This window comes from Pelodiscus sinensis, chromosome 19, assembly GCF_052426305.1.
Source record: "Pelodiscus sinensis isolate ZL-2025 chromosome 19, ASM5242630v1, whole genome shotgun sequence".
In the NCBI taxonomy this organism is placed as follows: domain Eukaryota; kingdom Metazoa; phylum Chordata; order Testudines; family Trionychidae; genus Pelodiscus; species Pelodiscus sinensis.
In genome coordinates this window covers 22118939-22132139 of record NC_143070.1, presented here as the reverse complement: position 1 = coordinate 22132139, position 13201 = coordinate 22118939, and the positions used below count along the sequence as shown (strand labels likewise).

At 47.1% G+C, this 13201-nt stretch overlaps 1 protein-coding gene across 1 annotated transcript in view; it reads right to left on the bottom strand.

Annotated features, from left to right (window-relative positions):
- Nucleotides 1–6222: 6222 nt before the first annotated feature.
- Nucleotides 6223–13201, bottom strand: part of LOC106732199 (uncharacterized) — a 69888-nt gene continuing 62909 nt past the window's right edge. Inside the window, 1 exon segment of the mRNA XM_089771522.1 lies at nt 6223–13201. Within this exon segment, the coding sequence (XP_089627648.1) occupies nt 12727–13201 (475 nt within the window). The 3' untranslated portion in view covers nt 6223–12726.

The window sequence follows — 13201 nt, the reverse complement described above, 5'->3', positions numbered from 1 at the left end:
ACGTCTAGACTGGCATGATTTTCCGGAAACGCTTTTAACGAAAAAGTTTTCTGTTAAAAGCATTTTTGGAAAAGAGCGTCTAGATTGGCATGGATGCTTTGCCAATCTAGACGCGCTTTTGTGCAAAAAAGCCCCAATCGCCATTTTTGCAATCGGGGCTTTTTTGCGCAAAACAAATCTCAGCTGTCTACACTGGCCCTTTTGCACAAAAATTTTGCACAAAAGGGACTTTTGCCCGACGGGAGCAGTATAGTATTTCCACATAAAGCACTGATTTCTTACAGTAGGAAGTCAGTGCTTTTGCAGAAATTCAAGTGGCCAGTGTAGACAGCTGGCAAGTTTTTCCGGAAAAGCGGCTGAATTTCCGGAAAAACTGGGCAGTCTAGACACAGCCATTGTGATTAAAGGCCCTCTGGTTGCTCCACAGCGGCAATATAAATATCTAATAGAAGCTGAACAGGCAGTCAGGGAAATTACGGAGGCTTTGAAAAAACAAGGGGTAATTAGGGAGACCACCTCTCCATTCAATTCCCCTGTCTGGCCTCTGCAAAAGGCAGATGGCAAATCATGGCGATTGACCATTGATTATCGCTGAATTAATGCAAACATCCCACAGCGAGCCCCTATAGTGGCAGATATGACCTCCTTATTAGAAAGCATGCCACCTGAAGCAAGATGGTTCTCGGTGGTCGATCTGGCTGTTTATTTGCATTGCCTTTAGCACCCGAAAGCCAGGACCGCTTTGCCTTCACCTTTCAGAACTGACAATATACATTTACCCGAGTCCCTCAGCTCTCCGACACTAGCCCACCAGGCTGTGACAGCCACTCTTAATCACCTGGGACCCTTAGATCAGCCCTGGGTGGTGTCTTATGTAGATGACATTTTAACCATGGGGACAGAGCAGCAGGAGACCCAAGAACATACAGAGCGGGTTCTGCACATCTTACAGGAAGCTGGTTTTAAAGCCTCCTGGGAAAAGGCCCAGCTAGTCTAGCCACATGTCACATACCTTAGGGTACAAATATCAGAGAAGGGACGGCAGGTGTGTCAAAATTGGCTGCAGGCACTGCAGACTCTCCCAGTGCCCTCTGATAAGCACTAGCTTCAGATGGTTCTGGGCTCCTTTAATTTTGTTCGTGCACATGTCTGGGGACTTTGCCAATTTGGCCCAGCCCCTGTATGCCCTTCTAAAAGATGGTGTGCCTTTTGAGTGGGGGAAAAAACAATCCCAAGCTTTTGCAGCGATTAAAAATGGGGTCCCACAGGCAGCTGTGCTGGCCACCCCCAGGGTAGGTTTCCCCTTTCAATTTAGGCTTGCCACCTCACCCCAGGCTTTGGCCATGGCAGTGTTCCAAGCAATAGAAGCAGAACCAGCTCACCCCATTGCCTATTACTCCCGGGTTCTGACCCCAGTTGAGCAGAAGTTTGGTCCCTGTGAGAGGGAGTGTCTGGCAGCTGTGTGGGCCCTGGAGGTATCTGCTGCCATGGTAGGGGATAGTCCCATTGTCATTCAGAGCTCCCATACACCTCTGCGATTCATTTTGTCAGGCAAACTTAAGGGGAGTGGTGTGAGCAACCCCCAATTGGTACAGTGAACCCTAGCCTAAGTCAACAGAGGAGTGCAGTATCAGTCCACCCCAGGAACAGCTACAGCAACTGCAGGTCTCCTGTAAAGTACAGGAGAGACCCATGAATGTCTGTTTCAGGCACCAAAATAGGCTGTTCTGCAGGCCACCTCCTTAGAAGAAGCCCAGACAATTACTCACCCAGAAAATATTTGGTTTACCGATGGGTCAGCAACCCGAATAGATGGCAAACTTCATATCCAGGCAGCATGCCTTAATTTAATGGATCGCAGGTTGGTCCACAGTTAGGCTGCTGGATCAGCTCAGCTTGCTAAGCTTAAAGGCCTAGCTGAGTGTTTGAGACTTTGGTCTGAGAATCTGGGACCACTGGTGGTTTTTAGTGACTCAAAGTATGTAGTGGAAGGAACCAGGAACTAGATGTGGCAGTGGGCCCGTGATCAGTGGAGAAGTATGGATGGGAAACCACTAGCACATGCAGAAGATTGGCAGGTCGTGTATAAATGGGTCCAGGCACATCCAGGACAACTATATCTGACTCATGTAGGAGGAAATCAAGACCCAGAAGGGTCCCCTGAGGCCTTCTGGAATAATAGGGCAGATGCATTGGCTAAGTCACCAGCAGTGTCAGCTGTTACTACCCAAGGTGCTCTGTATAAGCAGTTAAAAGGAGCAGGCGACCCCTCTGAATTCCCAGTGTCAATTCCTGGAAAATGGGACCGGCAGGATATTATATGATGGGCTCACAGTTTGGGCCATGAGGGAGTGGAAGTTACATACCAGCGAGTGGGGGAGATAGGCCGATGGCCAGGTCAGAGGAAACAACTGTCTGGTGTGTGCCATGTATAATGCCCAAGTAGGTAGCGAGTCAGAGAAAGTGCTGCCACTGGGACATCAGCGCATTCCGGAGGGGCCATGGTCCTGTGTTCAGCTTGATTTTATTGAAGGTTTTCCCCCCGGCCCACAAGGACATACTTGTTGTCTAGTGATTATAGATGCCTTCAGCAGAGGTAGAGGCTTTTCCTATGAAGCGACATACCGCAGCAGACACTGCCAAGTTAGTTTTTAGATAAATCATTTGCCAATTTGGTTCTCCGGGGGTCTTTGACTCCGATAGAGGGCCACAATTTGTCTCAGAGATGTGGGAAAATTTGTTGGGGGCGTTAGGTATTAAATGCAAATTGCATATCTCACGCCACCCTCACAGCTCGGGTCAAGTTGAAAGAATGAACCATACTATTAAAGAGGCATTGAGGAAGGTATTAGAAGAGCAAAAAGGATCATGGGTGAAGAAGCTCCCCTTAGTTCTGGAAGTTCTTAGGAGCAAAAACAGGTTGAATTCCCATTTGTCCCCATATCAGTTATTATTTGGTACCCCGATGATCCTTCTCCGATCAGCTCCAAGGGACAATAAACCCCTGGAGGATTGTTCAATAAAGAGAGATTCTATTTTTGAACACAATTGTCCTTTTGAACACAATTGTCCTGCAGCCCCCCAATTGACCCCCACCGATGGCAGCCTGTGGCAAGTGCAGCAGGGCTGATGGCAAAGTGCTGTGATGTGCCGAGTGTGGGCACTCAGGGCACTCTAAGACAGGACTGCTTTGCTGTCCCTCATCGAGGTAGGCAAGCAAGCGGGGAACCCTGAGAACTGTCTGTCCGGGGTGGGGGTCGGGTCCCTTTAAGCTCAGCCCTCGGCTAGCCTGAGACAGCAACTCTACACTGTAAGTCCTAACCTGATGTCCTTCCGGCCAGCCTTAACTTCGGTTCAGGGTCCACTCAATGTGGACATGCTAGTTCGAATTAGCAAAATGCTAATTCTAACTAGTTTTTAGGTCTAGATGCACTAGTTCAAATTAGCTTAGTTCAAATTAACTAATTCAAATTAAGTTAATTCGAATAAGTGCTGTAGTTTAGACATACCCTTTGAGACATGGCTCTATAACTTGGACACTGCTATCCCACCATTGGGACCACAAAATAACCCGCTGCTGTGAGCTCAAGTTGGTGGAAAGAAAAATGGAGGAATTAGTGGGATTCCACCCCTGAAGCTGGGCTTGAAGCTGGCTGAACCAATTGCAAGTTTTAGTTCGTGCAACCATATTAGTGTGCTTCCAGATTCCCTCCCACCAGACAGAGTTGCTTGGGTCAGCTAAAGACCCATTGCCATTCCACCAGATCAGTTGAAGGGTTACTGGGCCTACCCATGGAACCCAAGGGCTACGTCTACACTGGCATGATTTTCCAGAAATGCTTTTAACGGAAAAGTTTTCCATGAAAAGCGTATTCGGAAAAGCTCATCTAATTTGTCAGGACGCTTTTCCGGAAAAGCACTTTTTGCGGAAAAGCGTCCGTGGCCAATCTAGACGCGCTTTTCCGCAAAAAAGCCCCAATCGCCATTTTTGTGATCGGGGCTTTTTTGCGGAAAACAGAACTATGATGTCTACACTGGCCCTTTCGGGCAAAAGTCTTTCGGAAAAAGACTTCATTCTACGAGGACTAACACCTAGTTCGAATTAAGTAGTTTGAATTAAGGGCTGTGTAGCCACTTAATTCGAACTAGTGGGAGGCTAGCCCTTCCCAGCTTGCCCTAGTGGCCACTCTGGGCACAACCAGGGAAACTCTTCTGCCCCCCTCCTGGCCCCGGAGCCCTTAAAAGGGCATGGTCTGGCTATGGTGCCTGTGCCAGGTGCAAGCCTGCCAGCACCCAGCCAGCAGACCCTGCACCTAGCACGGCACGAGCCAGCCACCCGCTGCCACCCAGCCCTCCGCCTCTTCCTGGGACCAGGCTGGTGGCTCCCAGGAGCCTGCCCGGGGCTGTGGAGATCGTGGACCTCATCCAGGTTTGGGGGGAGGCCCCTAACATCCACGACCTCCGCACTAGGCACAGGAAAGTGGCTGTCTAGAGCAGGATAACTGCCAGCCTGGCCACCAAAGGCCACATGCAAACTCAGGAGCAGGTTTGCATGAAAATCAAGGTGGTCCAGTGAGACCCCCGACCCTGAGCTTAGAACATAAGAACGGCCGTTCTTGGTCAGACCAAAGGTCCGACAGCAGCCAACACCAGCTATCCCAGAGGGGATGGACCGAAGACAATGACCAAGCCATTTGTCTCGTGCCATCCATCTCCAGCCTTCCACAAAGGCCAGGGACACCGTTTCTACCCCCTGGCTAATATCACTCCATGGACCCAACCTCCATGAATTTATCTCACTTCTCTTTAAACTCTGTTATAGTTGTAGCCTTCTGTCACCAAGTGTTCCCCAGTCTCGGGCAGCCACCCCAAGTTCGGGGTGCTCCCTAAGTTTCACGCTCGACCGCCTGCTAGTGGCCCCGGCCGTATATGCTGTCGGCGCGCGTTCCGACAGGCCTGAGGGGGCCGGGAAGGGGGCTCGGGCCCTCCCACACTCCGAGCCCCGACCCAGGGCCCTAAGGCAGGGACGGTAGTCCCTGGATAGTGGAGGGGGACGAGTTTCCCCCAAACCCTCCACTCGCGGGGACCACGGCCCCGCCCTGGGTCACTTCTTCCCGGCTCAGCCCCGAGGGTTTCCCCAGCTGGGGAATAAGCTTACCCCCAGTCTCGGTCCCTGCCGAGGGTTCGCGCCTTGAAGTCCCTCGGAGTCCTCCTGTCCCGGTGCGGGGTTGTCCGTCGCCCCGTCCCTCCTCCTCCGGCTGAGGATCCCGTCCTTTTGGATTCCTCGCTCGGGTCGTAAGGGGCCCCGCCCCCGACGTCCACGTCCTTTAGCCCCACCTCCCTGACGTGTCCAGTGACGTCCTCTGGTCGCGCCCGAATGTCCTGGCCCCGCCGGGCTTCCCCTCTTCGGCTCGGCCCCCCCGAGCCTCGCTCAGCTGGATCTCCCCCGCTCTCCCGGCGGGCCAAGCCCTGTCCCAGCCCCCGGCCCCGTGTACGGCGCCGTGGGGATGGCCCCTGCTTCACTCCCCCCCAGTTCCGGGCTCCGTGCGGGGAAGCGCAGAAGCGGTGCCTGCCCCATCACAGCGGGGAAGCGCAGCTGCGGCGCTTGCCCCGTCACACCTTCACAGCCTCCTGCAGCAAGGAGTTCCACAGGTTGACTATTTGCTTTGTGAAGAACTACTTTCTTTTATTAGTTTGAAGCCTGCTACCCATTCATTTCATTTGGTGTCCTCTAGTCCTTCTATTATGGTAACTAATGAAGAACTTTTCTTTATGCACCCTCTCCACCCCACTCATGCTTTTATAGACCTCTATCATATCCCCACTCAGTCTTCTCTTTTCTAAGCTGAAAAGTCCCAGTCTCTTTAGCCTCTCTTCATATGGGACCTGTTCCCAACCCCTGATCATTTTAGTTGCCCTCCCCTCTCCCACCCTCTCTCTTCCCCTCTCGCACCTCCTTTTCGCAGTCTCCCCGAGTTTTGTTCAATAAAGAGAGTTTCTATTTTTGAACACACGTGTCCTTTATTTTGTACGTCAGGAAGGGAGGCTAGGGAGGGGTAAGTGGAAGGAGGTGAGGGAGGAATGGGGCATTAGCCCCCGATGGGGAGGACTGGGGGCGAATTAAGTTAGTTCGAATTAGTGCTGTAAGTGTAGACATACCCTGAGTTACTGAACCAAAGTCTTGCTCCCTAGATTGCGGGCCTGTAGCTGTTTCCATGTTACAGGCCTTAGGCCTGCTGACTCCATTTTTTTAAAATTTTGTATAGTTATAAATGTAATGTTGGCGCTATTTGTTTTAAATTGTAAGTTGTCCTATGTGTCATGTATGTTGTTTTTGTTGTATGTTGTATGTCACCTGACTTTTTTATTATTATTATTTTTATTGTGTTGCAACAAAAGTCAATTTTTATACTTTTTTTTAAATGTGATACCACACTATTTTATAATCATTTTATGAATACTATTTTTTTCAAAGTTCAGAAAGATTTCAGGTACAATATATGTACATATATTTCATGCCTCAACAAAAAATGCAATTGCAAACAATTTTTTTCTTTTATTAATCAAATTTTTTTATTTATTTTTTTTTAATTCAAAGGAAATGTAAAGGAGACCAGACTCTTAACATTAAAGGTCCAATATTAAGGTTCAGATAACATTAACAAAATGTCAATTTTGGTATGGATTTTATAACCTTGTTTTTACTTTTAAATGCAGTTATAAGAATGGTATAGCAATAACGCATAAAGCTAACCAAACTTTTTCAACAGGTTTCCACCTTGAACTCCTAACACAACAAACCATTATGAATGTTTAATATTTTCAAAGCATCTACATGCATGTGTTTTAAAACTTCATTTTGATATAAATTCTGTTTTCTTTTATAGCATGTTAACAGGAAATAGTGGTTGTTAACTTTTGTGCCTTTAAACAGTTAACAAAAGTGGAATTGGTATCACAAGGAAATTAACTCTAAAAACTTGGTAAAATTGCTAAACACTTTGAGGGACAAGCAATACACCATCTCATGGAACACTGAGAGTATCTATTTTAGCAATTAAGCATTACGTTTGGAAGACAAAATTGGTAATAAACCTCAAGTGAAAATAGATACCTATACAACAATTGCAAAAGTTTAGTTGTATTATAAAAGACTTGGTCCCTATTATAAACAAACTTAACTAACCTGTTTATTAAATTTGGGTTACTAAAAACAAGACAGATATAAAGCAAAAACTTTTATTATGTCAACTAACTGAAGATTTTTAAGGTTTTATCTTACAGATAAAAAAAAACCATATGATATCACAGCACAAAAACACTACCAGCACACAGTGAAGAAATGCCTAAGCATAAAGAAAAGAAAAATGAAGTACTTTATAAACAAAAGACTGTTCACGTCAATGTCCCATATATGGACAATTAAGTTGGCAATCAGCTAAAAATCATTGTTAGTTAATTTAAACCTGGCTATTATGTAAAACCAATTGTTGTTTGTTGTACCACTATTGAGGCATACTGAGGGGATTATTTAAATCGCCGCTTCATTTTACTATGTCTGGTAGCCTAATCTACATGCCTCTGCGACAGAGGCATGTAGTCTTGACGTACCCTAAGGGATAGATGGGGAATTAGTTTGTGAACGGTACAACAAAGGTGTCTGCATAACATTGTTTCGCCCACTGCGTCACCTTCAGTTCATGTATTATGCTTTTCCGGGACGATGGGTAAATATCCTCCCCATAAAAGGACAAAAAGTGGGGGAATGTAGTAAGTTGAGGGTCAGTAACATGGAGTCAGCTGGCCTAAAGCCTGTAACATGAAAACAGCAACAGGCCTGCAATCTAGTGAGCAAGACTTTGGTTCAGTAACTCAATACTCATAACTGTGTAATTGTGTAAGTTAGGACTGTAAGCCGAAAGGGAGTAACAGAACATCTTAAGGAATGTCCTGGTACAAAAACTCCCTAAACACGAATGCACATACTGACCTAGGTTCAGGACCAGGTCAGCATTGACAGCATGAAGGACAGTAAGTAAGCCCCCCTTCCGTAGGTGATGGGTGGTATCTAAGCAACAGAGGGTGGTAGCCCGTACATAAAGAAATGATGTAAGTTGTTTGTATCTGTCTATAAAAGGACACCACAAAAGGTGCTCTCCGGCCGACCTTGACGGGGGGGGGGGGGGGGGGAAAGGCGCAGTAGGCGCCTGAACGCACACTAGCTTAACTTTGACTAACTGCTGTTAATATTTGTTATATGGCAATAGGCCTGCCTGATGTTGGTACCTTGTCAACGTGGGCCATAGTGCCCAGTGGTATAATATTGTACTGATCTCTGTTACCAACTGGTAGAGCTTCGCATTTGACAACAAACCTGCTCGATTGATTTCAAACCTTGCCTACATCTGTCGTTTCCGGGGCCTCTCGGAGATCTCCCGTGTTGACCCAAGTGCACGGGGTCTAACTCTCTAGATAAAGGGAGTACTGATTGTTACGCAAGCAGCCAAAAGTTTATCACAGACGGAGTAGAGGTCCTGTCAGGAGCACGCCAGGACGACCCTGACCAGATGACGTTGACACTGACAGTCCAGACCACCGAAGGTACCGAGGTACGAAAACACCGAGGTACAACAGGGAACTGAACAAAAACCAACCCATGGGGCTGTAAGCAGGTAAACTGTGACTTTCGCGGATTTTCCAGGATGGATGGTCAGCATACCCAATGGTCTTCACAAGGAGAGAAAACCCACAATACAGGGTGGGCAGTTAATCACTTTCACACCCATAGAGTGAAACATCAGGGAATCTTTTAAGCCTCAGAATCATGAAAATAAATAAAATTTACCCATTTTTTTTATCAAGTGGCTAAACCTGCTTTATTTTTCATTACTTGACTGTATTAGTTACAAAAGTTCTATATGTCATCATACTAAAACAAAAAAAAAAAGCCCTCAAGTTCCCATGAACAAATGAGTTAGAGTAGCCCAGAAAAAACTGCACGCAGAAATGGAACCAGGGCTGAGAGATAGGACCAGTCACACTGTGCTGGGAGAGTCATTGGTGTTTCCCTACTCATGCCCGTGACACTCTCCTGCAGCCCCCAGGAGCCTGACTTATGACACAGAAATCACTCTGGGATTCTTAAACATGGAGAACCCAGGCTGCTGTGGTCAGTGACCCTTGGGAATGTGCAGCAGTAGAACAGGAAGAAAATAAAACTCTACATGGCTGAGACAGAGGTTCCTGTGTCTAGGGTGAAGGATGGGGGAAGGAGGGAAGCCTCAGACTCACCTGTCCCCTTCCAATGGCAATGGAGAGAAAACACCACGTTTCACTGTCCCCAGTGTCATTAGAGGAGGTTTTGGAACAAATAGAAAAACTTAATGTTAACAAATCTCCGGGACCGGATGGCATTCATCCAAGGGTTCTAAAAGAACTCAAATGGGAAATTGCTGAACTATTATCTGTGGTTTGTAACCTATCCTTTAAATCGGCTTCCGTACCTAATGACTGGAAGGTAGCCAATGTGACACCAATATTTAGAAAAGGGCTCTAGAGGCGATCCTGGCAATTACAGACTGGTAAGTCTAACTTCAGTACCGGGCAAATTAGCTGAAACAATAGTAAAGAATAAAATTGTGAGGCATATAGAAGAACATAATTTGTTGGACAAAAGTCAACATGGTTTCTGTAAAGGGAAATCATGTCTTACTAATCTATTAAAGTTCTTTGAAGGGGTTAACAAACATGCAGACAAGGGGGATCCAGTAGATATAGTATACTTAGATTTTCAGAAAGCCTTTGACAAGGTCCCTCACCAAAGGCTCTTGTGTAAATTACATGGCCACGGGATAAGAGGGAAGGTCCTTTCTTGGATTGAGAACTGGTTAAAAGACAGGAAACAAAAGGGTAGGAATAAATGGTAAATTTTCAGAATGGAGAGGGGTAACTAGTGGTGTCCCCCAAGGGTCAGTCCTGGGACCAATCCTTTTCAACTTATTCATAAATGATCTGGAGAAAGGGGTAAGCAATGAGATGGTAAAGTTTGCGGATCATACCGAACAGTTTAGGATAGTCAAGAGAGAAGCAGACTGTGAGGGACTCCAAAAAGATCTCACCAAATTGAGTGATTGGGCAACAAAATGGCAAATGAAATGTAATGTGGATAAGTGTAAAGTAATGCACATCGGGAAAAATAACCCCAACTATACGTACAGTATGATGGGGGCTAATCTGGCTATGATAACTCAGGAAAGAGATCTTGGAGTTATCATGGACAGTTCTCTGAAAACTTCCACACAGTGTGCAGCGGCGGTCAAAAAGGCAAATAGGATGCTAGGAATTATTAAGCAAGGGATAGAAAATAAGACAGAATATCTTACTGTATAAAACTATGGTAGACCCACATCTTGAATACTGTGTACAGATGTGGTCTCCTCACCTCAAAAAAGATATTTTGGCCTTGGAAAGGGTTCAGAAAAGGGCAACTAAAATGATTAAGGATTTGGAACGGGTCCCATACGAGGAGAGGTTAAAGCGACTGGGACTTTTCAGTTTAGAAAAAGAGGAGATGGGGGGATATGATAGAGGTATATAAAATCATGAGTGGTGTGGAGAGGGCAGAAAAAGAAAAGTTATTTATTAGTTCCCATAATAGAAGAACTAGAGGACACCAAATGAAATTAACGGGTAGCAGGTTTAAAACTAATATAAGAAAGTTCTTCTTCACACAGCGTGTAGTCAACCTTTGGAACTCCTTGCCAGAGGAGGCTGTGAAGGCTAGGACTATAACAGAGTTTAAAGAGAAGCTAGATAATTTCCTGGAGGTTAGGTCCATAAAAGGCTATTAGCCAGGGGATAGAATTGGTGTCCCTGGCCTGTTTGACAGAGGCTGGAGAGGGATGGCAGGAGACAAATCACTTGATCATTGTCTTCGGTCCACCCTCTCTGGGGCACCTGGTGCTGGCCACTGTCGGCAGACAGGATACTGGGCTAGATGGATCTTTGGTCTGACCTAGTACGGCCGTTCTTATGTTCAGTGTTTTAGCATCTAGTGCAAGGGTTGGCAACATCCAGCACACATGCTATAAGTGGCACGCAAGATGATTTTCAGTGCCAAACAATAAATGGGCCCCCACACCCTCCACACCTACAAAAGGGAGCCTGTGTTTGCAATCCAGCATTACTCCCCCCACAAAATTGGAGCCAGAGTTGGTTTCCTACAGGAGTGGAGCGAGGAGGAGCCCATTTGTTGCACATGCCCCATCGACACTGAGCTTGGGGATGGCTGTGAAGAAAGAGACTAGGGATGTTTGTGTGCTGCCACTGCAAAATGCACAGCGTTAAATGTGCATTATATCTGCTTGCAGAATCGGAAATGATGTAAGGAAGCTGAACTGACCCTTAAGGCAGTTTGGCCCCTTCTCTTTCTCCACTTGGGGCGTCGACTTCACAGCACATTCCTGGCTCCGTCACAGCCCCCAGGATAGGAGCCAATTGCAGCAAGTGGAGAGGGGGCAAGAATGAGAGGTGCATGTATGTATGCATTGAAGGACCAAATCTGGCAACTCAGGCTGGCCTGGAAAGTCCTGAGGCTGCACTCTTGATCCAGCTTGCAGGGAAGTGCGTGCGTGGTGCTCCTCCACTCCCCCCAGGAAAAGCCAGTGTGGAGCCCAGGGCAGGACACCAAGCAGAGCATGTGGTAGAGAAAGTACCTCCCATTTCCTGGGACAACAGCATGGCCCAGGGAAGATGGGTTAAATCTTGGAAAACAACTTTGGAAAGGTTGCTGACCCCTGACCTAGTGAGTTCTGGCCCATCAGGCAGGAAATGGACAAAAACTAAATGCTTTTCAGCATGGCCTGGGGTCATAGGAGTGTCTGGGAATGAGCTAATCACTAGCAATGACTCTGCTTAACAGGGGAGGGGGGAGAGGGGGAGCGGAGGAATTCCAGTATCCCTGTGGGATTTGGGGAGGGGAGGATTTTGCAGCATTTCTGCACAGGCCCCTTCCAGGAAACAGTTCTAGGGCAGTATGGGAGGCCTGCCAAGGGGAGATGAAAGATGGGGGGTGGGGACAGGGATCCAGATGGAAAGTGTCCTTCTAATAATGCCCATCGCTGAGGGATCCTAGCTAGAACAGAAAAGGAGAGGGAGAACTTGAGGCAGGCCCAGGGAGCATCTGGAGGAGATTGTGTCTCTTTCTTCTGCCCCCTGTGGCCCATCAGACAGGGCTGCAGTTTGCAGGAGGGCTGATTGGTGTTCCTCCCACACCTAGGGTTTGCTCAAACAAGCCAGAGCCAGAGGGTTACTGACCAGTTGATTGTTGGGTGATGCATCTCCTCACCCCAGTGCTGGACAGCTGGATCCCTGGGAGCCAAATGCCACTCATCTGTTTGTGGGAATTAGGTAGCACACAGAAAGAATTTCCCTTTGGTGTAGAGCAGTCTCTGGTGCCGAAGCTCTAATTAAAGTGTTTTACACACCAGCTCCTGAAATCTGAGAGGTTTCTTCCCTGGGGGATTTTCTAAAGCAGGACTTGTGTGGATTCTCTGATGTCTAGTAAGGCGAGAGGTGTGCCCAAAGCTTTTCCCACAGTCAAGGCATTTATATGGTCTCTCTCCTGTGTGGATTCTCTCATGGACAGCAAGAGCTGATTGACGAATGAAATCGTTCCCACACTCATGGCATTTACAAGGTCTCTCTCCTGTATGCACTCTCTGATGGCTAATAAGGTATGCAGTCTGACAAACTTTTCCCACGGTCGAAGCACTTATATGGTCTCTCTCCTGTGTGGGTTCTCTCATGTCTAATGAGGGCTGATTGCATAGTGAAATCTTTCCCACATTCACGGCATTCATATGGTCTCTCTCCTGTGTGAGTTCTCTCATGGACAGTAAGGGCTGATCGTATTGTGAAATCTTTCCCACATTCATGGCATTTATATGGTCTTTCTCCCGTATGAATTCTCTCATGGACAACAAGGGCTGGGCGTGCAGTGAATCCTTTCCCATACTCGTGGCATTTATATGGTCTCTCACCCGTGTGGATTCGCTCATGGACAGCAAGGGCTGATTGTTCAGTGAAAACTTTGCCACATTCATGGCATTTATACGGTCTTTCTCCTGTGTGGATTCTCTCATGGACAATAAGGGCTGATCGCTCAGTGAAATCTCTCTCACATTCATGGCATTTATATGGT